Below are 26,771 nucleotides of genomic sequence, written 5' to 3' on the forward strand. Positions count from 1 at the left end.
TCAGTTTGTACATTGCCCAAAGACCTACGAGTCACCAGGATGTTAGGTCACACACAGAGGCGACAACAAAAGGCTACAGAGGGGGCAGATCTAGCCCTAGGCAATTTATAACGAGGTTCTAGACCTGCAACATCCCAACCTTCCCCCAACTGCTGTATTTCTGACCTGTCGAGCAGCCTTTGGTGAAGGTTGAGCATAAAGTGCAACTTCTTTTCGGGAACCTCCACTCCCATTCTCCTGGGAAAGTATGTATTTAGCTCATCTTTGAGAATTTCTAAAGCGTTAACAGTTGTTCTACTGCACAGATGTCTAAGCTGGAAGTCTGAGACCCCAGCCAAACTTCATTGTAAACCCATGATACAATGGCACAGGGTAAGCATTCCCATTCCAAAAGGGAAGGAGACTGCACTGGAGGGAAGTAGTGAAGGTAAACGAAACTCCAGCTGAGAAAACATGACGTCATACTGGACACTGAGCTGTGAGCTCCAAAAAAGCCTTGCTAATAACTGCAGTCCACGTGACAGCTCCCTTAGGCTGGCTCTGTTCACAGTTGCAGCTTCCTGGGCAGGCACTCCACATTCTGGACGTAAGTTCTTCCATTGCAGCCTTGGCTTCACTCAGTGGAGGCCTCATGCATTGCCCTCCTGCTGGGGGTGGGTGGGCACCACTTGTAGAACTCCTACCAGGCCACACAAGCCTGGCTTTCAGGCTTCCCTTCTGAAATCTCAGTGGAAGCATTCACTGAGGTCATTATCGAGTTCAAGGGCATCCTTCGCTAGGAAGGAAGACCTTGTCTTAAAGTGTGGTGGGGTAGGAAGGGAATTGGCTGGAGAGATAGTTCAGGGATTAAGAGCACTTCCTGTAAAATCGTGAGGACCAGAGTTCAGATCCCAGCAGGGCATCCTACACATGTCCATAACCCCAGTTCCGAGGAGGGGCAGGGAGAGGAGGATTTCTGGGCCTTGCTGGCTTCTAGCTTAGACATATGAATACAAACCTCAGATTCAGACAGACCCTCAAAAGAATAGGCAGAGACTGACAGAGGACATCTGACTTACCCTGGCTTCCATGTGTGCATGAGTGCAAAGCCCAACACATACGTATGCATATACTTACACACATACACACACACAAATAAATGAATAAATCTTTTTAAAAATTGGGAGACGAAACCACAAGTATATACAGTGACCCTATACTTAGTACAGAGGAGGGTGCAGAACAATGCAGAATGAACAAAGACCTGGCAAGGACATTCACAAGTTAAGACCTCGAACTTACTGAATGGCTGGTTTCAACAGCAGACACAGTGTGGCTTTGGTGAACATCTTTATCACTCGGGAAAGACAGAAGGGAGGACTGCTGGTTCAGTCTGAAGAGTTTTATTTGTATTTTGTTTGTCTGTTTTTGTTGTTGTTTTTTCGAGACAGGGTTTCTCTGTGTAGTCCAGATGCTCACTCTGTAAATCACGGTGGCCTCAAACTCAAGAGATTCACCTGCTTCTGCCTCTGCCTCCTGAGTGTTGGGAAGATGTTTTGTGAGTTTTTGTTGTTGTTGTTTTTAATTTTTATTTATTTATTTTGGCTTTTCGAGATGAGATTTCTCTGTGTAACAGTCCTAGCTGTCCTGAAACTAGCTGTTGTAGGCTGGCCTCAAACTCACAGAGATCCCTCTGCCTCCCAAGTGCTGGGATTAAAGGTGGCTGGGAGGATGTTCTATTTATTTATTTTTTGAATATTTATCTATTAATTATGTATACAGTGTTCTGTTTGTCTGCATGCTTGCTGACGAGAAGAGGGCACCTGATCTCATTACTGATGGCTGTGAGACACCGTGTGATTGTTGGGAATTGAACTCAGGACCTCTGGAAGAGCAGCAGTCAGTGCTCTTAACCTCTAAGCCATCTCTCCAGCCCTGGGAGGATGTTTTAAACAGTTGCTTCCTCCTGTGTACTTAGTCTACTACTTACATCAGGATACAGAATTCCCTTAGGATTTTCACTTCAGAAAAATAAACTCAAGTGGATAATGAGGGGTGGTGTATAAATACTACCTCAAGAAGGGAATATGGAAAATAGACAAGGACCACGGAATGGCTCAGTGACTAAAGGCCTTGGCTATACAAGCCTGATAATCCAAGCTTGCTTCTGGGAGCCTTCGAAAAGGTGGACAGAGACCAAACTCTACAAAGTTGTCCTCTGCCCCCATGCAACATTATGCACACACATAATAATAGATAAAAAATTAAAAATATATATCAGATTCTACATTAGACGAGTAATTAAAAATAATTTTTATTTTGACTTACATGATTGAAAGAGTGATGAATACAAATACCACAAAACTAAAAGCACTTCCCCAACCAAAACTAAACATGGAGGTGAATAAAAAGATGGGAAATTAATTATCCATGCAATAGTCAAAGTTTAAAATTCCAAACAAACCAAACAAAATCCCTGTAATAGCTGTGATTTGACTTCCTATAAAAGAGACATTTCAACCATTTAACAAAGACTACAGCCTATACATACTCTAACTGTACAGTTTAAAATGAAGGGTATATGCATATATATATAATATTTACAAATATACAAATATGTACAGCGAAACTTCACAGTTGAAAGAATATGTGGCCAGAAGCCTGGCAAACAACCTTCACTTTAAAATGAAAGGAACCCTTTTCAAAGTCTCACTAGAATGTATGTATTGAAACTATATCTAATTGGTATTTCATAAAACACATCCAGGATACAGTTTAAATTGCACTCACACATTTTGCTGTAATGTCTTGGCATTACCCTCCCCTTCCACACTTAGTAAGCTGCTGAATCTCCACCCTGGTTCTGAGCCATTGTTGAAACTATGGAGCAGTTTCCATCTCTCAAGGCCAGGTGCTACCCAGGCTCCTTGCCACTTCCCGTACCCCACTATTCTACCCAGTTAGGACTCATCCAAAGTCTAGGTTCCTGCCTGAAAGAACAGCACGTCTTTTTGAATCTACACTGCTGGGGTTTGTATCTGTCTTGGGGAAAAAGCACGCATGTGGAACCAGGCCTCGTGGCTTGAGTCTAAAATTCCAGCTCTGGAGGCAGAGGCTAGAGAATTGCTGCAGGTTCAAGGTCAGCCTGGTCTACACATCGAGTTCCAGGCCAGTCAGTACTGCAATAGGGAGACTCTGTCTCAAGATAAAACAAAAACCAAATAACAATTAGAAAAAAAACAAAACAAGAGTGCACTAAAGATGGCTCTTGTTAAAGAACACAAGCCTGAGCTTCAAGGCTTCTGTTTATTCCCAGTACTATAGGTACAATCTTAATGAAGCAGTACTTTTCAATTAATCTTTTAAGCCATACGGATAGATGATGTGGAATTCTCAGGATGGAAAAATGAAACGAATAGTAGGAACTATAAAAAGCTAAGATATACAACTTAGGTTCCACCTCCCCCACATGGCTTGATGTAGCCCAGGTTGTCCTGGAACTCCCTAGGTAGTTGAGGATGACTTTGAACTTCTGATCCTACGTCCTCCACAGTTTTGGAGCACCGAGCCTATGCGGTGCTGGAGATGAGCCCAGGCCCTGTGCATACCGGGCAAGCACTCTGCCAAGGGAGCTACAGCCTCAGCTCCAAACCCTAGCCTCTTAGAACCGATCATTTCGTCAGGCTCTCTAAGAAAACTTTTATCTGAAGAAATTTCTTTTTGTGCTTTGTTTACAAAGTAAAAGTAGGGAGCTCAAGGACCACTGCCCCCTGAGAACACAGCAGAAAAGGGACAAGGCATACGATACTTATCCAAAGAGCGCCTCAAGAGTTCAAGCTTACAGATGAACTTCCAAACAGGGGCAAAGATGGCTGTTTCCAAACCCCACAGTGAAGTCAGACGGACTTTGAAGTGCTGTCAGATACAACGTGATGTGGTCTGGTGAGAAACCCACAGCCCTGTTCTGTGGGCCAAGGAAAAGGAGACGGCACAGTGCAATTGGACTTAGAGGTCTCTACATCGGCAATGGTGGCAGTGCTCTGCAAGTTCCAGGTGCCCTCCGGCCACATCACAGCACCCTCGTGACAAGGGTCAGGCATCAGGACAGCAGTCACTGGTGAATTCACAGCTAACGTGAAATTTAGAAGGCCGTGGCAACTTCAGTTCCATGACGACCTCCGACTTTAACACAGTCTCGAGGGAATTTGTCTAACTGTTCATACGCCAGCCGCCCGTCTTCTCCTGGACAGGGAACAGTAAACATGATTACCGCTTTGAATTTAACCTCTTTATGCATCACACAGGATAACATGGTGGAGCTATGCTATGGCTACAGTTTTTTTCTCAGTTCCTGGGGATTGGACCCAGGGCCTCATGCATATTAGACCAAACACTTTGGCACTGAACTACAACCTCAGCCTTGTATCGATGTCTTAGCTAACTACTATGTGAAGAAAGTGTTGTTTTTTGAGTCTTAATTATGTTATAGATTTCTAAGCAATACTTAGAACAACCAAGGACTTTTCTTTAAAAATTTATTTATTCATTTATTATGTATACAGTGTTCTGTCTGTATGTGCATCTGCAGGCCAGAAGAGGGCACCAGATCTCATTACAGATGGTTGTGGGCCACCATGGGGTTGCTGGGAATTGAACTCAGGACCTCTGGAGGAACAGCCAGTGCTCTTAACCACTGAGCCATCTCTCCAGCCCCAACCAAGGACTTTTGAGTTAACATCAGAGAGCAGATGAAAGGCAAGGCACAAAACAAAGCACGAGTCCTTGCCATCTGCTGCCAATTAATTGCACATGACAGATTAATTTTTGTTTAATGCATTAGGGCTTTCAGTATGACTTATTAAGACCTCTTATCCAGTAAGACCTCAGTGTACTGAACACTACATGTAAGTTGAATACATTCTATATTGCCTTATTACATGATATTATATATACATATTATTACACATTATGTACATCTATATGACTAATGGTAAAAGTTAATTTTTAAAAGTTAGGCTTTCAAGCTTTACACTTTGGTAGTTTGAATGTAATTGTCCCCATAAGCTCATGGGGGAATGGCACTATTGGGAGGTGTGCCTTTGTTGGAGGACGTGTGTCACCGTGAAGGTGGGCTTTGAGGTCTCATATATGTTTGAGCCATACCCAGTGTCTCAATTCACTTCCTGTTGCATTTGGGCCAAGATGCAGAATTCTCAGCTCCTTTTCCAGCACCATGTCTCACCATCCTCCCAGCTGCCATGGTGATAATGGACTAAACCTTGGAAACTGTAAGCTACCCCCTCAATTAAATGTTTTCTTTATAGGAGTTGCCATGATCACGGTGTCTCTTCACAGCAGCAGAAACCCTAAAACAATCCCCTCAACACACAGCGCTCCTCTAGGCAATGGGCCATCCAGTCTTGTTTATAGCCACATCTTCTGTTTATTTACTTATTATGCATGTGGGTGCATGTATGCATGAACATGTGCACCACCATATGCATGTGGAGGTCAGGGACAACATTCTGGAGCTAGGTCTCTCCTTCCACTTTGAGACAAGGTCCCTCTCACTTCTGCTGTGCTGCATACGCCACACTAGCTGGTCTCTGAGCTTCGGAGAGAGTCTCTTGCCCCCACCTCCCCTTCTCACTGGAGGAAGGTCTTGTTATTACAGATGTGTGTCCGCCTAGCTTTTTAAATGGGTTCTGAGGACTAAGCTCATGTTGTCAGAAGGGTGCAGCTAGCATTTTACCTACTGAGCCATCTCTCTGGCCCTCATAGCAACATCCTATAGAGCTAACATTTTGAAAATAAATTTTGTTACTGTTTAAAAAACGGATTACAATATAGGAATATGAGGGCTGGGAATGAGTCAGGGATAATGTTCATGTTACAGAGGAGTCAAAAGACCGCCTTGGCCACATTGAGAGGCTGTCAGAAGAAAATAAATAAAAGTCAGGTGTGGTGGTGTAGGCCTGAAATCCTACCTACACAAGAACCCAAGGCAGGAGGATCACTACCAGTTCAAGCAACTCAATGGAATCCTGTCTCAGATTAAAATTTGTTTGTTTTGTTTTCGAGACAGGGTTTCTCTGTGTAACAGTTTTAGCTATCCTGTAACTAGCTCTTGTAGACCAGGCTGGCCTCGAACTCACAGAGATCCACCTGCTTCTGCCTCCTGAGTGCTGGGATTAAAGGCCTGCGCCACTACCGCCCAGCATCTGGGCATCAATCAAGGTCAAGGAAGAGTCACAGCACTGAGTTTGGGGGTGGGGTCTTCAACTCTACTGAATATTTTAGTCACTCAGAAGGCTTTAAAACCCCAGTGCAGGGGCCCCCTGGAGACCTCAGGGAGCAGCCTTATTGAGTGGGGCAGAGGCACAGTGACAGTAGACTTCCCTGAAGACTTGGGTATGCAGCAAGTGAAGAAACCTGAACCATGATGGTGAGGCGTGGGTGGTGTGAGCAGCATGGAAGGGTGCTGTGAGCAGCGTGGAAAGGGTGGTGTGAGCAGCGTGGAAGGGTGGTGTGAGCAGCGTGGAAAGGGTGGTGTGAGCAGCGTGGAAAGGGTGGTGTGAGCAGCGTGGAAAGGGTGGTGTGAGCAGCGTGGAAAGGGTGGTGTGAGCAGCGTGGAAAGGGTGGTGTGAGCAGTGTGGAAAGGATGGTGTGGGCAGCGTGGAAGGGTGGTGTGAGCAGCGTGGAAAGGGTGGTGTGAGCAGCGTGGAAGGGTGGTGTGAGCAGCGTGGAAAGGGTGGTGTGAGCAGCGTGGAAAGGGTGGTGTGAGCAGCGTGGAAAGGGTGGTGTGAGCAGCGTGGAAGGGTGGTGTGAGCAGCGTGGAAAGGGTGGTGTGAGCAGCGTGGAAAGGGTGGTGTGAGCAGCGTGGAAAGGGTGGTGTGAGCAGCGTGGAAGGGTGGTGTGAGCAGCGTGGAAGGGTGGTGTGGGCAGCGTGGAAAGGGTGGTGTGAGCAGTGTGGAAAGGGTGGTGTGGGCAGCGTGGAAGGGTGGTGTGGGCAGCGTGGAAAGGGTGGTGTGAGCAGCGTGGAAAGGGTGGTAGTGGAACAGAGGTGGTGATCCTTCTTGGAGACTGCTGGGAGTGCTGCTATGTGAGTCTTGGGGCAAAGGCCATGAGGTCCCCCTCCTCAGTTGACCACGGAAAGAGATACCCTGGCTGTGCTTTCCAAATATCTGGCTATTGCTTAGTTTTTCAAACCTTCATTGTTCTTTCAGAAGCCTGAGGGATAAAAGACTTTAAGTCACTAATACCCTGGGTATGTTTTAGAGAATTAAATAACTTCTATATCTAAAACAGCCATACAGAATAACTATTTTATCCTTTAAACAAACACAGGCTTGCTAAGCTTCCTCTGCAAATAATAGTGTGTTCAATGGCAGTGCCAAGTCTTATTAATCTCATACCTGTAAGAAAGAAGGTCTCAGAATAAATGGGATTTTCATGGCAGTTATAATAATCATGAGTCTTCTTCACATGACTAAGATGTATTATCAAGCCAGAGTAGCTTTTCCCCCTGGAGATATTGGCAGTATCTGGCTTAAAGACTTTTAGAGGAACAGTTTTAGACTTTAGAATATGTGACCATAGTAAAGTTTTCTATAATTCTTTGCCCTTCTCCTTCCTTTGTCCTCCTTCTCTCTGTGTGTTTATGTGTAGCTGGGGACTTTGTAGCGCACACTGGCTTGGAACTCAATATGTAGCCCAGCCTAGCCCCAAACTTGTGGCAAGCTTCCTGCCTCAACCCCTAAAATGTTTGGATTACAAGTGTGACCTACCAGCAAAGATTGCCTGTTTTATGCAGCGTTAAGAAAGGTTTTCCTGATGGCTGAGCATGGTGGCTCAGTTGGTAGCTACTGGCCTAACGTGTACAAAATCCTGGATTTGATCAGAGGCTATGTCACGGACCTATAATGCTGGCTCTTGGGAGTGGAGGCAGGAGGATCAGAAGTTCAAGACCATTTTTAGGGTACACCGTGAGTTCATAGTTACATTAATCTGGGATACATAGAACTACCTAGTCTTTAAAATAGGAGAAGCTGGGTGGTGGTGGCACACACCTTTAATCCCAGCACTGGGGAGGCAGAGACAGGCGGATCTCTGTAAATTTGAGGTCAGCCTGGTCTACAGAGCGAGTTCCAAGAGAGGCACCAAAGCTACAGAGAAACCCTGTCTTGATCCCCTCCCCCCCAATAAAGTAAATGAGAAAGAAAAAAGTCTTTGTCACTCTCATCTTCCCAAGTCTACCCAAAGGAACAAAAAAGATACAAACCCGAACAAAGTGAAGCAGGGTAGCGGGGTCGGTGGGGGCGAAGGGGGAGTATACCAGAGTGAAATGACACCAGGTGGGACGAGGACAGCAGGGTGATCAGAGGTCACTGTGAGCCTGGGGTGCCTGGGGTACACAGCATTCCCTGCAGAGTCAGGGACGCCGACTTTGGTGTATCACCCTCACACAGGCAGCCACACTAGGATTTCCAGAGTTCCCATTTGGCTTCTGCGTTCCAGGTTCTAGCAGTTTTGCTTTTATGAGACAGTCTCACTGCGTAACCTAAGCTGTCCTTGAATTTGCGGTGATTCCCCTGCCTCAGCCTCTCCAGTGCTGGGATTACAGGTGTGAGTCATCACTCTCAAAATACAGCCTTGGTTCTAAATAGGGAACGGACTGACGGAATCTTGGAGATAACAGGGAGAAAACGTCTGGTTCTTGTGCAGAGAGCAGGGGGCAGGGCAAGACGTGGACGGGATTGATGACTCCTACTCTAGGGCCAGTGAGCAAACAGCCAAGGGGAATGGGTCCAGAGCAGGGGTAAGAAATTGCCTTTCGGTTCCCAGGAGAATATCAGAAGTAAGCAAACACATAAATAAACAAACAAACTCACCAAGAGACAAGAGGGTTTCCGAGGCCACGTTTCTGATTTCTTCAGTGTCAGACTGGCACAGTGTCACCAGCATTTTAATGCTTTCGGTGGCCTGCCGGAGAAAATAGATTAGTGCCGGACACTTAGACCCCGTCTTCAGGGAGACTAAGCAGCCAGTTCTATAAGTTGTAGCCCTTTGATTCCAACACTGCCCTCATTTTAGAACCCTTGTATTGACACAACACGTTGTGTGAAATTCTTTTCATGAGTTGGGGTTGGTCTGGAAAGAGGACTTCTGTTCCCAGAAGGGAGAAAAGAAACTGAGCAGGGATGTGGTGCTCTCAGCTGGGGATATGCCCGGGCTAAAACCTAAGTCCGGTAGAACCCAACACTTTGTGTGTCTGAAATCTGTGGCAGAGACACTCAGCCATGATGAGTCACGGCACACCAGGAGGGTGCCCAAATAAATACTTAACCAATGGGGACATGTTTTGGGGAGGGGTTGGGTCACTTGAAGGGAATTTTCTGACCAAGTAACAAGGAAGGCAAACTTTCCCACAGTTGTTTTCCTTCACCGGTCATTAACTTTTCCTTTTGTGGCATTAATCCCTTGTTTTCATGTCCCCTCAGGCCTGCCCCTCGTCCCATGTGCCCACCTAAGGTTTTAGTAAGCACTAAGGTGTGGTCCTCTCATTCTTTCTCCTGGGCCCCCCTCCTAATGTTTTTGTGGCAAAGGTGGGTCACACAAGCGATCTGGCCTGTTGAAAGGCAAGGTTCCGTTGGAAGTCTGCAGTCTTGGCTTCCTTGTGTTTGCACTGAGCTCTCTCCCTGCTCACAAGTTCCTCCTCTAGCATCTTACCATCGCTCCCCAGTCAGGGGCACCCAACATGCAGCCTGCAGTCCACGTGCGGCTGAGGCTAACCGTGTAGCTTGACACAAAAATCACAGATTTATGACCATGTATGCTTTTTTTTCCTGTAACTCAACTGTGAGACCTGTAGATGATGACGTCATGTCATGATATCAAAGGCTGACATGCCGCCGGGCGGTGGTGGCGCACGCCTTTAATCCCAGCACTCGGGAGGCAGAGGCAGGCGGATCTCTGTCAGTTCTACAGACTGGTCTACAGACTGGTCTACAGAGCTAGTTCCAGGACAGGCTCCAAAACCACAGAGAAACCCTGTCTCGAAAAAGCAAAAAAAAAAAAAAAAAAAAAAAAAAAGCTGACATGCCTGCAAACTAATTTAAAGAGAAGGGGCTTGGGAACTCAGCGACGAACCGAGCTGAGACACTTCAGCGCAATCTTTATTTTTCTATGCTAATTTATATACAATAAACATTGGGGAAATCACCACATCATCTCATTTGGGGGTTCAGATACTTTTCTACCATTGATCCAGAGTCACGCTGGCTCTTGTGGTCAGTGGTCAACCGCAGTTATTCTCTACTTGGTGACTTTAACAAAACCCTCCGCAGTCATTGCTAAAGGGGAGCGAGGACCCTGATGGTGCAGCTCTGAGGATGAGAGACACTGTTACAAGGGAGGGGGGTTTGAGTATGAAAAGAACCTGTTATGTCATGTGGGGCTTGCCTCTATGCTTAACAGACGAGTTGTTTTAGGGGTGCCACCAGGGATGGGGTCTCTGAATCAGGAGAGGAGTGTGGGCCTCTGTTTGGACAGGGCTGAGTTGGACAAGGCTGATTCTGGAAGTGTGGACTGCTGGGCTATGGGGCTGCTGGGCTATGGGGCTGCTGGGCTATGGGGCTGCTGGGCTATGGGGCTGCTGGGCTATGGGACTGGGCTTTACCTCCAGGCTCTTTAGGGCCAGGCATGCTGCCTTCTGCAGCTGGAGATTGGTCTTTGTCAGTGCTTCACAGTAATAGAGCAAGGCCTGGAAATGAAGGAGAGATACTGTGAGACATTTTGAACTGTGTGTCATCCAAACAGTTTGTAAGACAGGGGAACAAAGGAGGGTAATTGGGGTGGGGAATGTCGAGACCATGTGAGGGGACCAACAGGCAGCATTGGAACTCAAGGAACACTTCTGTCAGAGCTACACCTGAGTGAGCCTTGGAGAGGCATAGCCCCAGGAGGGCTACTGTCCTGAGGGCCTCATGCTGTTATTGAGCACAGGTCTGATTGTTGCCTCCATGGGTCACCACATCCCTCCATAATCTGTGGGTTGTATGAAAACACTCAGGGGGTTTCTAGCCCCTCAATGGGCAGTGTTACTGGTATTTACAATAACGGTGACTGACTTTTTCCAAGCATTGCTGCTGGAGCAGACTAATAATTCAACCACCACCCATATAAAGAATTTAGATATGTAGAATTGTTAGTAAGGTTAGGTTACGATGTTTTGTTAATGACTTTTCGGCAGAAAAAAAATCTTGGGGATAAAAGGTTTAGATAGGCACATAGTTGAGTGAGGGACTGGATGAGGTCAAGAAACAAGAACAATGACAGCCTGGCTAGTGCTGGCTGATGTACCTTTCTTACTAACACTCCTACATATCTAAATTGTGACTCTAGCAACCTCAGTAATATAGTTCGGTGTCTCCATTCCAGACCCACTTTGGACTCTCAGCAATCCTCCTGCTTCAGCCTTCTGGGTGAGTGCCAGGACTAGAGCCCAGCTGTACGTCAACGGCAAATGCCTGTTAAGCCTGTGGCTTGCTAGGCACGATTTAGCATCTCACCTTTTCTCTGAAGTGCTCATTTTTGGAGGCTGCTGCCAAGTAGAGGGTCACAGCCTCGCTGACCTCACTGTCGCCTCTGGTGAGCAGTAGAGCCAGGGTCCTGAGCACTTCCTGTTGGGCAGGGAGGCTGCTGGGTGTGAAGTTGCTCATCGTCTGCAGCAGTTTCTCGTCTCTCAGGGACTGCAGCGTCTGAACCATGGCAACTGGAAAGGGAGGAGCCAGAGCTCACGTTCTGAGAGTGCGGTGGCATGTGTGTGGAGAACACAAGCCTTTCATTTGTGCTTTCCATAAAAACAGACGCATCACGGACCCAAGTGTACAGAAAGCCTTAGTCTATGACAAAGGTCAATAATGAAAATAATTATGATGGGATGAGGGCAAACTGTAGGAAACATGTAAAGTTGAATTTCTGCCCTAAAATGGTGGCAAAAATATACAGAATTTTTTTTTTAAAGATAGAATTTCATATAGCCTAGGCAGCCTTGAACTTTCCATGAAGAGAAAGATGAGCTGACCCTCCTGGTCCTCCTGCTTCTTACTCCCAAATGCTGTGGTTATGGGCATCCATCACCCAGTGCCATACAGACGGGTTAAACAGCCAAATGTAAAAATATACAATGAAGAAAATAAAAAGAAACATTATCTGCCACCTTCTTAATATTCACAGTAAACACTGTCTTTCACTCAAAACCATATACCAAAAATCTAATCCTAGGTGAAGGGTCAGGACTGGAAGGGGAACAATCACTTAGTTTATAGGAAGCTAGAGACAATATGATGAACTATAGGAACCTGAACCATTGGGACACACTGGCTGTATTCTTGATTATGGACTGGAGTCTAATTCCTGAGTAGATACCCAGCAAGGATATCTCTTGGTTTTTAAAACACAATGATGAGATGGTGTCTATTTAGTAACATGGGAAATACATGGAATATAGCTGGGAAAAGAAAAGCCAGGGTTCACCTCTTGTAACAGTCACACCTTTCCCATGGTGAAGAAAGGTGAGAATCATCTACACATTTTTGCTTTAATTTCCTGTTTCCTTCGCTGTGGATTTCTGTTAGTTCCACTGCTTTGTAAATAAGTATGCCAATAAAAATCCCCAAGGGAGTATTAAATAACAGCTAAACAAACAAATCACAGAAGACATTTGACTATATAAATATGCAGGATATATCCAAGTATAAGGGCAATATAAAATTAATAAAATGCTTGGAAATATTTGATTTAACAACATGAAGCATATTAAATTATAAAGAAGAGAAAATATTTTTATAAGGAACAATCACACTGGGGCATTAACTCAGAGTACTGTACTTCTCCAGTATAGGGAATCCTGGGTTTAATCCCCTAGCACTGCAAAAACAAGCAAACACACACAAATAAACCCCAGTCTTAACAAGGCACAATTTTGAAATCTAAAACCATGCATGTTCAAATGAAAGTTAAAAGTTTACAATTAGGGGCAAGAGATTTGAATATATATTTTCTATTTCCCAAACTTTCTGTAATGCAAAAACTATCCATTTTATAATGAAAGATTAAAAAAGACATTTAAAAATAAGGGAAGGGTTGGGGACATAGCCTAGTTGGTAGATCCTCACACGTACAAAGTGAATGGGTTCAATCCCAACATCACATAAACTGGGCATGGTGGCACATACCTGTAATCTTAGAACTCGGGAGATAGAGGCAGGAGGGTGAGAAGTTCAAAACCATTCTTGGCTACATAGTAAATTTGAGGCCAGTCTGGGCTAGAGACCTTCTCTAAAAACAAAAATAAAAACAAAGGGCCTGGGAGCTGACTCAGCGTTTATGAACACAAATTCCTCTTCCATCGGACCAGAGAATTTCATTCCTCAGCACAAGAGGTAGAATGGCTCCCAACCCTTTAAACCCCAGCTTTTGGGGGGTGGGTGCAGCGTCTTCTGGTCTCTATGGGCACTGCACTCACGGGCACAAACCCACTTGACACATTTACGTGTAATTTAAGATAAAAAAAATAAAAGCTTAAGCAAAACAAACCAAAGGCAAAACCAACTGCCCACCCAAACAAAACAAAAACAAAAAAACAAAAAACAACCACGAAATCTCCCAAAGGTCCAGGTCTTCTATGCTGGGCATGCCACCTGCAATGCTCCCATGCTAAGCAGAAATGTCTCCTCCTTCACGATGCCAAACAACACCCATATTGCCTCCAGATTTAACGTTTTGGAAAGAGCAGAGCTAACCTGGATGTGCTCCAGAAAAGAAGCTGCTGTGTGGCGCTGTACCAGATGCTACCCGGTCCCAGAGAACACGCTCCACTCCCTCCTGTCCCTTTAGCCTGGACCACTAAACCTCAATGGCTTTATTGAGCATAGACCTGAGAACCAGAAACAGCCCCTGACCGGTATCTTCTGCTGTCCTGTACAGTGTGGTCCTTTATTCAGATACGATATATACAATATTTGACGTGCCACGTGAAAGGATTGGACTGAGCTTGGCATACCCCTAGTCACCCCCTTCACCCTCCTTGAACGGGCAGCCTCGTTCTTCCTATCTTTTCGCATTCCCCTTCCCATTGGCTCGCTCCAGCCTTCATTTGTCCTTTCTGTCTATTCTGAGTAAGAATGCTACCACAAAAGGCATCTAAAATAGCACTGCCAATAGGCTGAGAAAGGAAGGGGAATAACAGGATGACCAATCTCCTGCCAGTTTCCCGTTTGGTGAGCCCCTGCTGGGGACCAGTGTGCTTAGTGAGATCCTGTTCCAATACCAGGAAGTTTACTCAAGTTGAAGGCCCAGAAGTCATTGGAAAGGCAAGCTCGCCCGTGGAGGCAATCATCACTAATCATCCTGACTAGAAAGACCAGAGCTGACGCCTGTCCAAGACACTATGGCAACAGGACAGGAGAACGCATCCTACCTTGCCTGGCCAGCTGGCTCAGGTAAGTCTCCAGGTCATTCACACCATGGCTGGTAAAGAAGCTGTAATACTGGAACACAGTGATGACTTCCGAGCAGAGGCTGGACGAAAGCAGAGGCTCGGAGCAGTCCAGGATTTGGGACACCAGGGTTCGAAACACTGGGAAGGAAGAGACAAAGTAGCTTAAGGAACACGACCAACTTTCATTCATTCATTCATCCATTAGTTCACTCACCCATTTCTCCATCTTTTATCTTGGTATTTCATGATGAATGAGATAACCACTATCCTACGGCAACTGTGACTATCATAGTACTTATATATTCATTTGTTCATCATGGTACTAATATTGCTTAACCTTTAATCATGGTACTTACATTCATCTTTAACGTGGAACTTGTTATTCATGCATTCGTTTAAACTACTTATTTAGTTTTTTGTGTATGTATGTCTTGCCTGCACATATGTCTGTGTTCTATGTGTGTGCTTGGTGCCCAAGTAGGCCAGGAGAGGGAATTAGATCCCCTGGGATTGGAGTTACAGACATGAGCTGTCAGGTGAGTACTGGGAATTGAACTGGGGTCCTCTGGAAGAGCAGTATGTGATTTTAGCTGCTGAGCCATTGCTCCAACCCCTCATTCACCTTTTATTATGGTACTCAGATCCATTCATTTAGTCGCTCACCTTTTATCACACCTTTCTTGTGAGATTTTCATTTATTATTATCCATATATTATTACCTTTTATCAGAGTAGTATAAAGTGCTTAAAGTGAGCTAACCGGCAGTGTACAGTCAGGTAGTGTCCCCATCTTCCATATCCATATGACGATACCAAGCAAGCCAGGATGTGAAAGATTAGCAGCTTCCCTTCAGGTATTCTGGGGGCCCTTCCTATTGACAGCCACTCAGCCTCCCCAAAAGGGAACAAGTAACCTGAATTCCATTTTTGTTTTTGTTTCTGGGCATCATGTAGCCTGCGTTGATGTCCGGTTTACCAGGCATTCGAGCCTGACTTCAGCCTCCTGATCTTCCTGCCTCCGTCTCCCAAGGGTTACAGTTACAGAAGCTCAGCATCACATCCAGTTTCCTAACCTGAGTTTTATCAATTTAAGTGAGCATTTCCTGTTCTTAACTTTCACGCCAACAGAATAGACGGCATGTACTTTCTATGTCTGGTTCATTCTAATCAACATAGTCCCTATGAGAGCCACCTGTAGAGAGACTATAGCCTGTAACAGCAATAGCATCTCCGAGAAACGCTACGGTATCATTGTGTTATAGAATCTCTATCTCCACATGGCATTTGAGTTGTCACCAAATTCTAGCTGTTGTGATGAAGGCTGTGAATCTTCTTGTGCATGTCTTACACAGACAGGAAAGCTTAGAAAAACCCATTTCTCTTCATGCATTTAAGAGTAGAATTGCTGGCTCATATTGCAGGCACAGACTAGGAGTCCATAGAAACTCCCCATTCTTCAAAAGTCATTGTGCCATAACTGACACTTTTGTACCGGATGGAGTTTTATGGAAAAAGCTTACTTTCAACCCTCTGTGCTTATGGGTCCCACATCTACGAATCTAAGCAACACACCCAGGGAAAAGCACATCTATACTGAACATGTAGAGACTTCTAAATGCAGTCATTCCCCAAGCAATGTAACTTAACAACCATTTGCTTGGGATTTGCCTGTCTAAGCGTTATAAGTCATTCGGAGTATACAGGAGGAGAGGTGGAGGTTATACACAAACCCATACTGGTATAAGCAAGGGATGCAAGCAAATACAGCCTCAGTCATGCATGGCAGGTTCCAGCGCCATTCACCCACAGACATTTGAGCAGCAATACAGACAGGGAGTATTTGTGGACTGAATGTGAAATGCCTCCCACACACTCAAGTGCTACTTGGTCCTCAGGCGGTGGTGCTATCTGGGAGGCTGTGGAAGCATTGCAACCTAGGGGTTAACTGGCTGCCATGGCCATGGGGTGAACCTGCTTCCAATCTGTTACCCGTCACATGCTCCCTTCACTTTGCACCGGCCTGCTTCTGCTGCCATGGTGTCCCTGCCAGGAGGGATGGTGACTCTTGAAATGTGACCAAAACAGACCTCTCCTTTATGAGTAGTTTCTGTCTGGTGTTTTGTCACGGCAGGAAAAAATAATCAATACAGTACTTTAAAAAAAGTCACTGCTGGCATAATGCACGTTCGCTATCTTTTTGTCGTCTAGCTGACTCATTGATCTTTTCCCTGTAGCGTGTGAATTTTTTTTTCCAGAGCTGCCCATCACCACCCAGGTTGTGGGGGAGGAGGAGGTCTTCTTCTGCCATCTGTACCTGCTTCTGCCAGTCCTGGATATTCTTTGTTGACAGTTCTGGCGAAGCTGACTTCCAGCTGCTTGATCACTCGGTCGGCAGAGCTGTGGTAGACCCCGACTGGGCTGCAGCACTTGGTCCAGAAGGACAGTAAGGACAGCTTTTTGTGGAATTCTGGTATGGCTGGAAAAGAATGGGATGTTGATGAAAAGATGAAGATGGTTTCCTGAGTGGGGCGGGCAAGGTGTCCCCAGGGACATTTTAGCATTTCTTTTGTGTTTTTTTATTTTTTAAATATTTTAATTAGGATAATATAATTAATTATCTAAGATTAGGTCTCAAGTAACCAAGTTTGTACCTCAAACAAAGGATAACCTTGAACTCCCAATCTTCTTGTCTACCCCCAGGCAACTCTTCTTTCCTTCTTTCTTTGAGCACGTGGGAGTATGTGAGCGTGCGTGCGTGTGCATGCGTGTGTATGTGTGTGTATGCGTGTGCACCACAGATGCTCTACTACTGGATTATATCTCCAGCCATCATTTTACTATTGACTGAAATAAGGTCTTCTTAGGCTATCCTTTACCTCACTCTATAGCACAGGTTGAGTCCATGCAGTTTCTCTGCCACAGCAGGGTTTGGAAGCACCTCCTCCGTACAACAGCATCTACCATGGGAGTCAGATTTACCGACTCCCACTAGTTAGAACAATCCAGATCACCTGTTCTAAGGGCAGTCTTGGCAACAGGAAATGTCAGAAGTTCTACATGGAGCTGGGTGTCATCTGTGTGTGTGTGTTGTCTGCTGTAGACAGAAAAGGTTATGTGCCTCTGGCTTGACTGAGAAGGCAGCGTCCCTGCTTTCTCAGAGAGCAGGCGCAGGTCGGCGCGCTCTGGTTCCAGGGTCGGCCTGCAGGTGGCGCGCTTACCTTCCACCACAGAGGTGATGTTCCCGAGGTTTTCGTCGCTCACTGCTGCCAGCTTCTCCATCACGAGGACCTGCCTGGATAGCTTCTCCAGGAGACTTCTTGCCACAAAGGGGGTTTTGCTGGAGAAGACGATTTGCTGACCAGACAAATAAAAGCTCTTTCAATGATGTCGAGGGCAGGGACCTTGCCGTTTGCGCCCTTCCCAAAGGGGTTTCCCAGGCTGACCCGTGCAACACTTTTGACCCAGACTGATAATGTTCCTTATTCTCTGCCAGTTCATGAAATCATACCTGTTTTCGTAACTCTTAACCCTTTTCACATATGTATAGGTTCTGAAATTCTCTCAGTGGCAGAGCTTCACGTTATTTTTAAGATATGGTCTACTGTGTGTTTCAGACTGGCCTGAAACTATTAGCTCAGGCTGTCCTCAAATTTATAATCAAAATTGTAATAATAAATACATGTTTTAGCTCCCCCAAGTTCCGGGATTACTGGTCTAAACTCCACGCTCAGCTCTACCCTTCCCTCTAGGTAAATCTCAGTTTCCTATAAGATAGCAGAAGGTTAGGCTGTGTCCTGATGGATAAACAAAAAAAGATTTGCTTTAAAAATGCTTGGGTTTTTTATTGCATGGTTCTATTTCCCTGTCTCCAAACTGAAAATGTAGTCAGAGCTATCCCAGTGTAAGCCAAGAGCACTGTCTGTGTCCCTGGTGCCACTCTGAGCTCTGCCCATGTATTAATCACACGATTTCTCACAATGGCCTAAGGAGCAGACCCCTAGTGACATCTCCATTTTGTGACAGGAAATCCTGAGTGACCGAGGCAAACCGAGGCTATATAACTGGCCTCAGACCACATACACAGGCAATGGTTTCGCTTGTGTGCAGGGCACAAGGAAAATAAGGAAGGACCTAAGTGATATGTTTGGTGACTCTGCTCCTTTGTCGCGTGGGGACCTGTCCAGGTTGCCTGGTAGGCAGAGATGGGGGGCATGGCTCATGGGTGAGGCTAACACTGCCAGGCCATGCTGTCTAGAACACTGAACCCTAAAATAAACGGTATTCTCAAACTTCAGATTCTAGCAGTGAGCCAGGTGTGCTGGTGCTGGAATGAAGAGCGAGTCAGGGTCAGCCTCAACCACACAGGGTAAGTTCAAAAGATGCCAGGACAACAAGACAAAATGAAACAAACGTCTAGCGATTAGACACTAAGGTCTTTCTTGTGAGCAAGTACAGGCCACACATCTCATTTCTACAGTAAAATTATAAAGGACCCACAGGATGCCCAGTTTTAACCCTCCCCGACTATATACCACTGCGATAAGGAAACACCCTGATCATGGAGTGATAGCAAGTGGGAAACAGGGTTTGTAATTCCCTCTCCTTCAGTCCATGTTTGTTTGGGTTTTTTTTTTGTCTTTTGAGATTATATTACATTATTTCCCCCTTCCCTTTTCTCTTTCCAAACTGTCCAAAATATAACCCTCCTTCCTCTCAATTTCATGGCCTCTTTTTTTCATCAATTGTTGCATACATATATGTATATGCATATATGTTCCTAAGTACAACCTGCTCCGCCTGTCTAATACTACATGAATGTATGTTCTCAGTCAGCTGGTGCAGTAGGAACCCCCATTGCTTTCCTAACACAGATCTGCTCCACAGAGAGTTGGATGGTCCCTCATGGCCGTGCCAGAGAGGAACGGTGCACTGACGGCTGCATGCCAATCGGCCTCTGGGAGAAGATTTTCCCCCTCCATGGAAGAGACTTCTCTTAGGTTTCATAAGAGCTACTTTGCTTCTCAAAGGCTGGCTGGTGGTTTGCCTAGTACGTTATCAGAGCCGGGAAGAGCATTATACACTCGTAAGAATTTTATTCGGGTAAATAGCAGCAGCTGGAAAACAGCGAGCAGCTAGAAGGAAACATAAATGAGATAGGCTGCCCTCAAACTTGCAGCAATCCTCCTGTCTCAGCCTCCCAAGTGCAGGCATAAGCACCACATCTGGTTCCTCCATTTACTCAGCAGGGAGAACACGGCCTCTGTGAGGCTGGCTGTCCATGATACAGCTAGGGCCTCAACACTCAACACATCTTCACACAGAGCCCAAGTCTGCCAGGAGCCGGGGGTTTGACAGCCAGCCCATTTCCCACGGCCCACATACATCACCCCTGCACTTCAGTTTCCCCAGCAGGTGGTTCTTTTCTTTGAGGCAGTGTCTTAGCTTTGTAGCCCAGGCTTGTTTTGAACTCTGGATCCTCCTGCATCCATCTCCCCAGTGCTGGGATGACAGGCATGTGCTGGTATGTTCAGAGAGTGTCTTGATTTGTAGTGGGGAATCGTATTCTTCTATGTTTTGTATAAATGAGTGACCGACACTGCTCAGCTGCCAGACTTCCCTCACGCCTCTCCCTGCTGCTTCGTTTTGGCTGGCTCAAGGACACGGCACTCTTCCTTTCCCTTCTGTGGCCTGTCTGCCTGGCTGATTTCTGCAAAGCAGTCATAACAATTGCTTCTGTGTTCTTACCCTGTCCCCCACACACCCAAGCAATCTGGGAGAAGATCAAGGCAGCGAGAGGACAAGCAGCTAGGCAAGGAGGAAATATTTCAATCCACTTTCCTCTGGGAAAGTGTCCTGTTGAGGACAGCTGAAAGCCTTCCTGCTGCAAAAGACGTTCAGAGCATTTGCTTTGGGACGGTAACACCTCAGGCCCTAAACATGTCAATTTCTATTGGCATGAGAAATGAGAAGGAAGGAGGCCCTAGTGTTTCAGAGTGAGAGCTAAGCGGTGAGGAGATGGCCTGGAGGAACGTTTCTTCCCATTGCTCCTAAGAATTACCACTCTGGGGGGCTAGAGAGATGGCTCAGTGGTTAAGAGCATTGCCTGCTCTTCCAAAGGTCCTGAGTTCAATTCCTGACAACCACATGGTGGCTCACAACCATCTGTAGAGAGGTCTGGTGCCCTCTTCTGGCCTGCAGACATACAGACAGAATATTGTATACATAATAAATAAATATAAAAAAAGAAAAAAAATAGAATTACCAGTCTGAGCCAGCCTGCAATCCCAGCACTTGAGAGATAGAGGCAGGATGATTAGGAGTTCAAGACTAGCCTTGGCTATTTGGGGAAACACGACCTGCTTCTAAATACATTGTTCTTAGCGAACTCGATGTTATTTAGTTAACACTGTTTTTTCCAACTCCGCCTGTAGATGGCACCTTTGTCTCCCACTGTCACATCCCTTTCCTTTACAAGTGGGCAGTGAACTGGATGAGAGCATTGACCATATTCTGTCTGGCACCCACTATAGTCTTCAGATCTAGGTTATATTAAAATTGAAAACCCAGGCTTAAGAAAGGGTGAATGAGGATGGTGGTGGTGCACACCTTTAATCCCAGCACTCGGGAGGCGGAGGCAGGCGGATCTCTGTGAGTTCAAGGCCAGCCTGGTCTACAGAGCTAGTTCCAGGACAGTCAAGGCTGTTACACAGAGAAACCATCTTGGACTAATACTAATACTAATACTAATACTAATACTAATACTAATACTAATACTAATACTAATACAGGTTGACAAGCCTGTCAAGTTTTTGACTTGTTCCATTCTCTTACCTCTGAACTGCCATTTCCTCGGCAAAGCTAAAACACATAACATGTGTACCTTCCCGGCATGTCAACGTCCCACTTCCCACACACCACGCACCCTACCTGGACGAGCTGGGTGCAGTACTGTAAATGTTTGACAATGGTGATGTCCAGGCTCTCGTTTCCTGTGGTCAGTGGCAGCGGGCTTCCTGCCACACTGGTCCCCACGCCTGTGTCTTCAGTCAGGGCTTCGCTAAGGTGGCCTCTGGCTTCCGAGTGCACTGACCTGTAACTGTGAAGCAGGAAAGTGGGTGAAACCCGAGCTCTTTCCTTCTGTGCACAAACCACAGGCCAAGTTTACATGGTCCCCACGGAAATCAGTTCACCCCGGTTTGCTCTTCAAAGCAGAGATCCCTTCCGAGAGCAATTTATTTCAGCAACGCTGCCAGTTTGCCAGGTATCAAAAAATGGTGCAAACATAGGCTTTCCAAGCACAACGAGGGCATTGTGACACAGTTTCTCCGGGAAGTCTTTGAACCCGGCCTTCACTCTGCACTCGCCTCACTTGCCCGCTCTGTGTTCAGGGGATCGGCCAGCTTCTCTGCAATTCAACAGTCCTGTGTTTGTGGTTTCTTATGAGTGATTCCATTAAAGAGTGATCTCCCGGGCCTTGACCTGGCCTCACGCCAAGTGCTACTTGAAGACAAGAAGAAGGAAAAACTGCCAAGGGCAGACGTGGGGCTGTGGACAGTCAGATGCTGTCCAGCAGGGGAGTCTGGCTGTGCAGTTCTCAACCCAGTCCTGTTTCTCATGCTCTCCTTAGACCCCCACATCACACTGTCTGAGATTATATCAGGCTGATTTGTGTGTTATCTACTTTTCTTCCTTCCCTTCTCCTTCTGAGACATGGTCTAACATGTGAGGCTTGTCATGTAGCTAAGGCTGGCCCTGCCTTCCTGCTTTGCTGTCTCCACCATCTAAATGCTGGAATTACAGGTGGATTTCACTCTGGCAGTTTATTCTTTTCTCAATGGACATATGTTTTTGTTTTAGTTTATGGATTTTATGTTTACTCATTTCTTTACTTTTGGTTTTTCGAGACAAGGTTTCATTATGTAGCCCTGGCTGTCCTGAATCTCATTCTGTAGACCAGGCTGGCCTCAAACTCACAGAGATTTACCTGCCTCTGCCTCCTGAGGAGGATTAAAGTGCTGAGATTAAAGGTGTGCACTACCATGCCTGGTCATATTTTATGGTTTTTAAGTTTAAAAATAAGTATTATTTTTATCTGGCTTATTTTATAATCTGAATACATAGAATTTTCTTTTTAAAAATGATTTTTTAAAAAACATAAACTTTATTACAAGAATCCTTGTAAATCAAAACCATTACACACCAAAATTAACCAGAACCAAGTCTATGCATCTCAATGAGCTTCTATACAGTTAGAATAGGCGTTCTGAAGCTGTGGACTGTTACACTTACATTACTGAATAGAGCTTTACTATTGAATATATATTTTTTATAACTTATTTATATTTATAATGTGTACAGCATTCCTTCCATGCCAGGTCTCATTATAGATGGTTGTGAGCCACCATGTGGTTACTGGGAATTGAACTCAGAACCTCTGGAAGAGCATTCAGTGCTCTTAACCACTAAACCATTTCTCCAGCCCCTATTGAATATATTTTTATGCTGTTATCCCTCACCCAGACTGAAAAATCAACGAGAGAGTTAGAACAAGAAACACCTGCTGCTTTATTTGTTATAACAAAGAATTGAAACCAAACTAGTTGTTCATCAATAGATGAATGGTTAATAAAAATTTGATGTACATATGTATCTGATATATGTATAAAGTTGGTATATATAGTATCAGATTTAAAGAAAAATATAATCACAAAATTTGCAGTAAGATGGATGGATTTAGAATGTATAATGCTAAACAGGGTCACACAATCTCAGAAAGAAAATAAACTACATGTTCTTCCTCATATGCAGGACCTAGTCAGTGATAGAGACATATATGTAAACAAATACACATGTGGGTATAGTGTAGCATGCAGAAAAGAGGAAAAGAAAGGCTAAATATTAGGGGCCAAAGAAGAACTGACCGCATGTGATGGATGTGAGTTATAAAGGAGGACACAGGACATATAGCTAACTGCTTTTCTGGTCTTGAAAGTGACTTCCTTGAATACTGCTGAAACAACCCACCATGGCTGAAGGGATGAAACTACCAAAATGTGTCTGCCTTTTCAATGTATTCAGTGTTTACTTTAAAAATATCATGATTGGGGGGCTGGAGAGATGGCTCAGAGGTTAAGAGCCTTCCCTGCTCTTCCAAAGGTCCTGAGTTCAATTCCCAGCAACCACATGGTTGCCCACAACCATCTGTAATGAAATCTGGTGCCCTCTTCTGGCCTGCAGACACACACACAGACAGAATATTGTATACATAATAAATAAATAAATATTTAAAAAATATCATGATGGTACTGTAGACATTGTAATTTACAATATGTTCTAATATTCAAAAGGGTGGAATATTTCCCATTTTAAAAAGACAGGAAAAACAAAATTTTGGGGGAAAAGGAACTCAGTTTTATACTTTAGAATCATTTAGTATGCCTCTTCTAGCAACGAATTCTGCTGAAACAAAAAACGTTACTTATTGGTCATTTTGTGTTTATGAGAGGGGGCACGTGTGCTGTGGTGCGTACTTGGAGGTCAGAGGACAACTTGTCCAGCTGGATCTGTCCATCCACGTTTCTGTGCTGGGATCCAACTCAGGTCACCCGGCTTGTGTGGCAGATATCTGGCTGGTGTCTGCTGAAGTTTTGATAGGCATCATGTGAGCCCCAGGAACACCCAGAATCTTTATAATAGCTAACTATCCTTTTCATAATTGTGTCAAAATTTAGCATTTAAATTATTGATATGTCCTGAAGTATTTTTCTGCTTTTTTTTTAAATTTAATTTCTTTAGGTTAGCGTATACAGAAACGGGTTCACCTTGGCATCTCCAAATCTCTGCACCATTGTACCTCGCTCTCATTCATTCCCTCTCCCTGCCTCCTCTCATGTCCCCTAATTTTATTTTTTATATGCTTGGGAGGGAGGGGATGATTGTATCATTTCATGCACGGAAGGCCCCAGTAGCAAGGATGCTGGTGAGAGTACCTGGGCCGTACAGGTACACAGGGGCAGAGTTTTGCTCTTCCACCTCCCACTCTGCCGTGTCCACAGCGGTAACAGAACACACAGAAGCTTAGGAGCTCTGAGTGCTTGCCTTTGTTCACATTTCCACATAAGAATCACGTTCAGTTTACACCCTGGCAGGCAAGGCATATTTAAAACATAAACACAAAGCTGGGCAGTGGGGGCACACGCCTTTAATCCCAGCACTCAGGAGGCAGAGGCAGGAAGATCTTTGTGAGTTCCAGGCCAGCCTGGTCTACAGAGTGAGTTCCAGGACAGTCAAGGACTACACAGAGAAATCCTGTCTCAAAAAAACAAAAAACAGGGGCTGGAGAGACGGCTCAGTGGTCAAGAGCATTGCCTGCTCTTCCAAAGGTCCTGAGTTCAATTCCTTGCAACCACATGGTGGCTCACAACCATCTGTAATGGGGTCTGGTGCCCTCTTCTGGCCTGCAGACATATACACAGACAGAATATTGTATGTATAATAAATAAATATTTTAAAAAAACAAAAAACAACCCCCCCAAAAACCCATAACAAAACAAAATAAACAAAAAACCAAAGTATGTATACAACTCACATATACACGTGCACATAATATAATACACATACACTCTCAGTGCATACTCAGTCACACACTACACAGGCTCGCACAGTCCCTATACACTCCCATACATATGTGCACATACATTCATGAATATACTCTAATGGATGTGCACATTCTTCTACACATATACATATACCTCTTCCTATTGCTTCTGATAACATACAGCAAGACCAATTTGATTAGACAGATTTAAAATCAATGTTCTGTAGAATGTATGAAAGAGGTGATATATTTGTTAAAAATGCTGCAGTTTAGAGCTGTACCTGACATTTTTATACAAGAACAAAAACTAACAGGGGTATAGAAAAGTTTAAGTGAAGGAATATTTTGCAAATTCAGTCAAGCCAAAGAAATTTCAAGGCAGCATGAAGAACTCTAAATTAAATATCACATTTTCCACATGTAATTTCCTTTTATTTTCAGTTTGCTCATATATATGAACAAAAACTTTATATATGTATGATCTTACTTTGGAAAAGAAAACCTCTTGGCAACAACAGAAACCAAAAGCAATAGAGGACACCATCCCTTCCTTTGTTACATGTTGGTGGACCCTTTCCTAGCAGGTAATACCATCCATTAAGTTTCTTTTGCTTAATATGAAATCACAAAGTGGGCCCAGGATCTGGTTCTAAGAACATTGGCTTGACTGTAGGAGGACACCTGACAGAGAAGGTGACACATTTTCTACCTGGGGGGACATAGATCTAATGGGGTGTCAAGCATCCATTCTTACATGATAGGGGAACTTAAGCCTGGCTTTGGGAAGCACACCAGTGATTTCAACCTCTGCAGAGATGAGCTGAAAGGAGAGACAGGATGCTGAGAAAACAGCTCAGCGAACCAAGGCATTGGAAGTCTGCGGCGCAGCAGGGATGGTGGGTCCAGGCCTGGTGCTACCGGCTTGGCTAATTCAGAATGTCCTGCATGTGGCCGTTCTATGCGTGCATGTGTAGACCCTCACCACACACCACACGTCTGTGTGCACAAATTCACATAGACACTTCCTCTGCTAAGAAATAAAAGGGGCCGTGCTCCCTATGTAACCTCCAATTGTCAGTAGAATTTAGAAGCTGCACTTGACAATCAAAAGAAATGCAGGTGTGCCCGACCTTTTGACATTCTGATACAATACCATCATCTATGAAAGTCCACGCTCAAGAACCATGCAATCTAGATACTAAGGAAAGTCACAAAATAATGCCATGATGTCCTACGTAAGTTTATGGTTTTGTGTTGGACTGCACCCAGGGCTGTCCTAGGCCACGTGTGCCTGCCTGTGGCCTGTAAGGTCAAACATGACAGCAAGGACCGTGCCATCCTGGAGCTGCGTACCGGGTTCCTTCTCACGGTAATGAAGGGTGACTGTGTCAGGTGTGATGGGAGAAACGTAAGCACTGGCTGTCTCCACACTCACCTAGGCTTCTCGGTCTCAGTGTCTGAAAACACAGAGTCTGCTCCTCCTCCGATGTGGCAGGCCTCATCCCCGTCCTCGTCCTCTTCATCAAAGTCAGAGGTGTTGAGGAAATCAAAGCTTTCTAACGCACTCTCAACTGTCAGACTTAAGCTGGAGGATCTGCTGCGGCTGCCTGCCGGCTTGCACTGCAAAGGCACAAGGTACCAAGGAGACCATCAACACACCAGGGGGACCGGCAGGACTCGTGGCACCCGTGGG

At 45.2% G+C, this 26,771-nt stretch overlaps 1 protein-coding gene across 3 annotated transcripts in view; it reads right to left on the reverse strand.

Moving 5' to 3' along the window:
* Positions 1-2,268: 2,268 nt before the first annotated feature.
* Ripor2 (RHO family interacting cell polarization regulator 2) overlaps positions 2,269-26,771 on the reverse strand; it is a 110,594-nt gene continuing 86,091 nt past the window's right edge. For all 3 annotated transcript variants that reach the window (XM_075970024.1, XM_075970026.1, XM_075970025.1), the window contains 9 exons: positions 26,514-26,698; positions 21,409-21,577; positions 17,700-17,835; positions 16,796-16,957; positions 14,462-14,620; positions 11,550-11,752; positions 10,658-10,741; positions 8,871-8,961; positions 2,269-4,221 (listed from right to left, as the gene is read on the reverse strand). In XM_075970024.1, the coding sequence (XP_075826139.1) occupies positions 4,121-4,221; positions 8,871-8,961; positions 10,658-10,741; positions 11,550-11,752; positions 14,462-14,620; positions 16,796-16,957; positions 17,700-17,835; positions 21,409-21,577; positions 26,514-26,698 (1,290 nt within the window). In that variant the 3' untranslated portion in view covers positions 2,269-4,120. The remainder of the gene's footprint in view (positions 4,222-8,870; positions 8,962-10,657; positions 10,742-11,549; positions 11,753-14,461; positions 14,621-16,795; positions 16,958-17,699; positions 17,836-21,408; positions 21,578-26,513; positions 26,699-26,771) is intronic.

This window comes from Microtus pennsylvanicus, chromosome 4, assembly GCF_037038515.1.
Source record: "Microtus pennsylvanicus isolate mMicPen1 chromosome 4, mMicPen1.hap1, whole genome shotgun sequence".
Lineage (NCBI taxonomy): Eukaryota > Metazoa > Chordata > Mammalia > Rodentia > Cricetidae > Microtus > Microtus pennsylvanicus.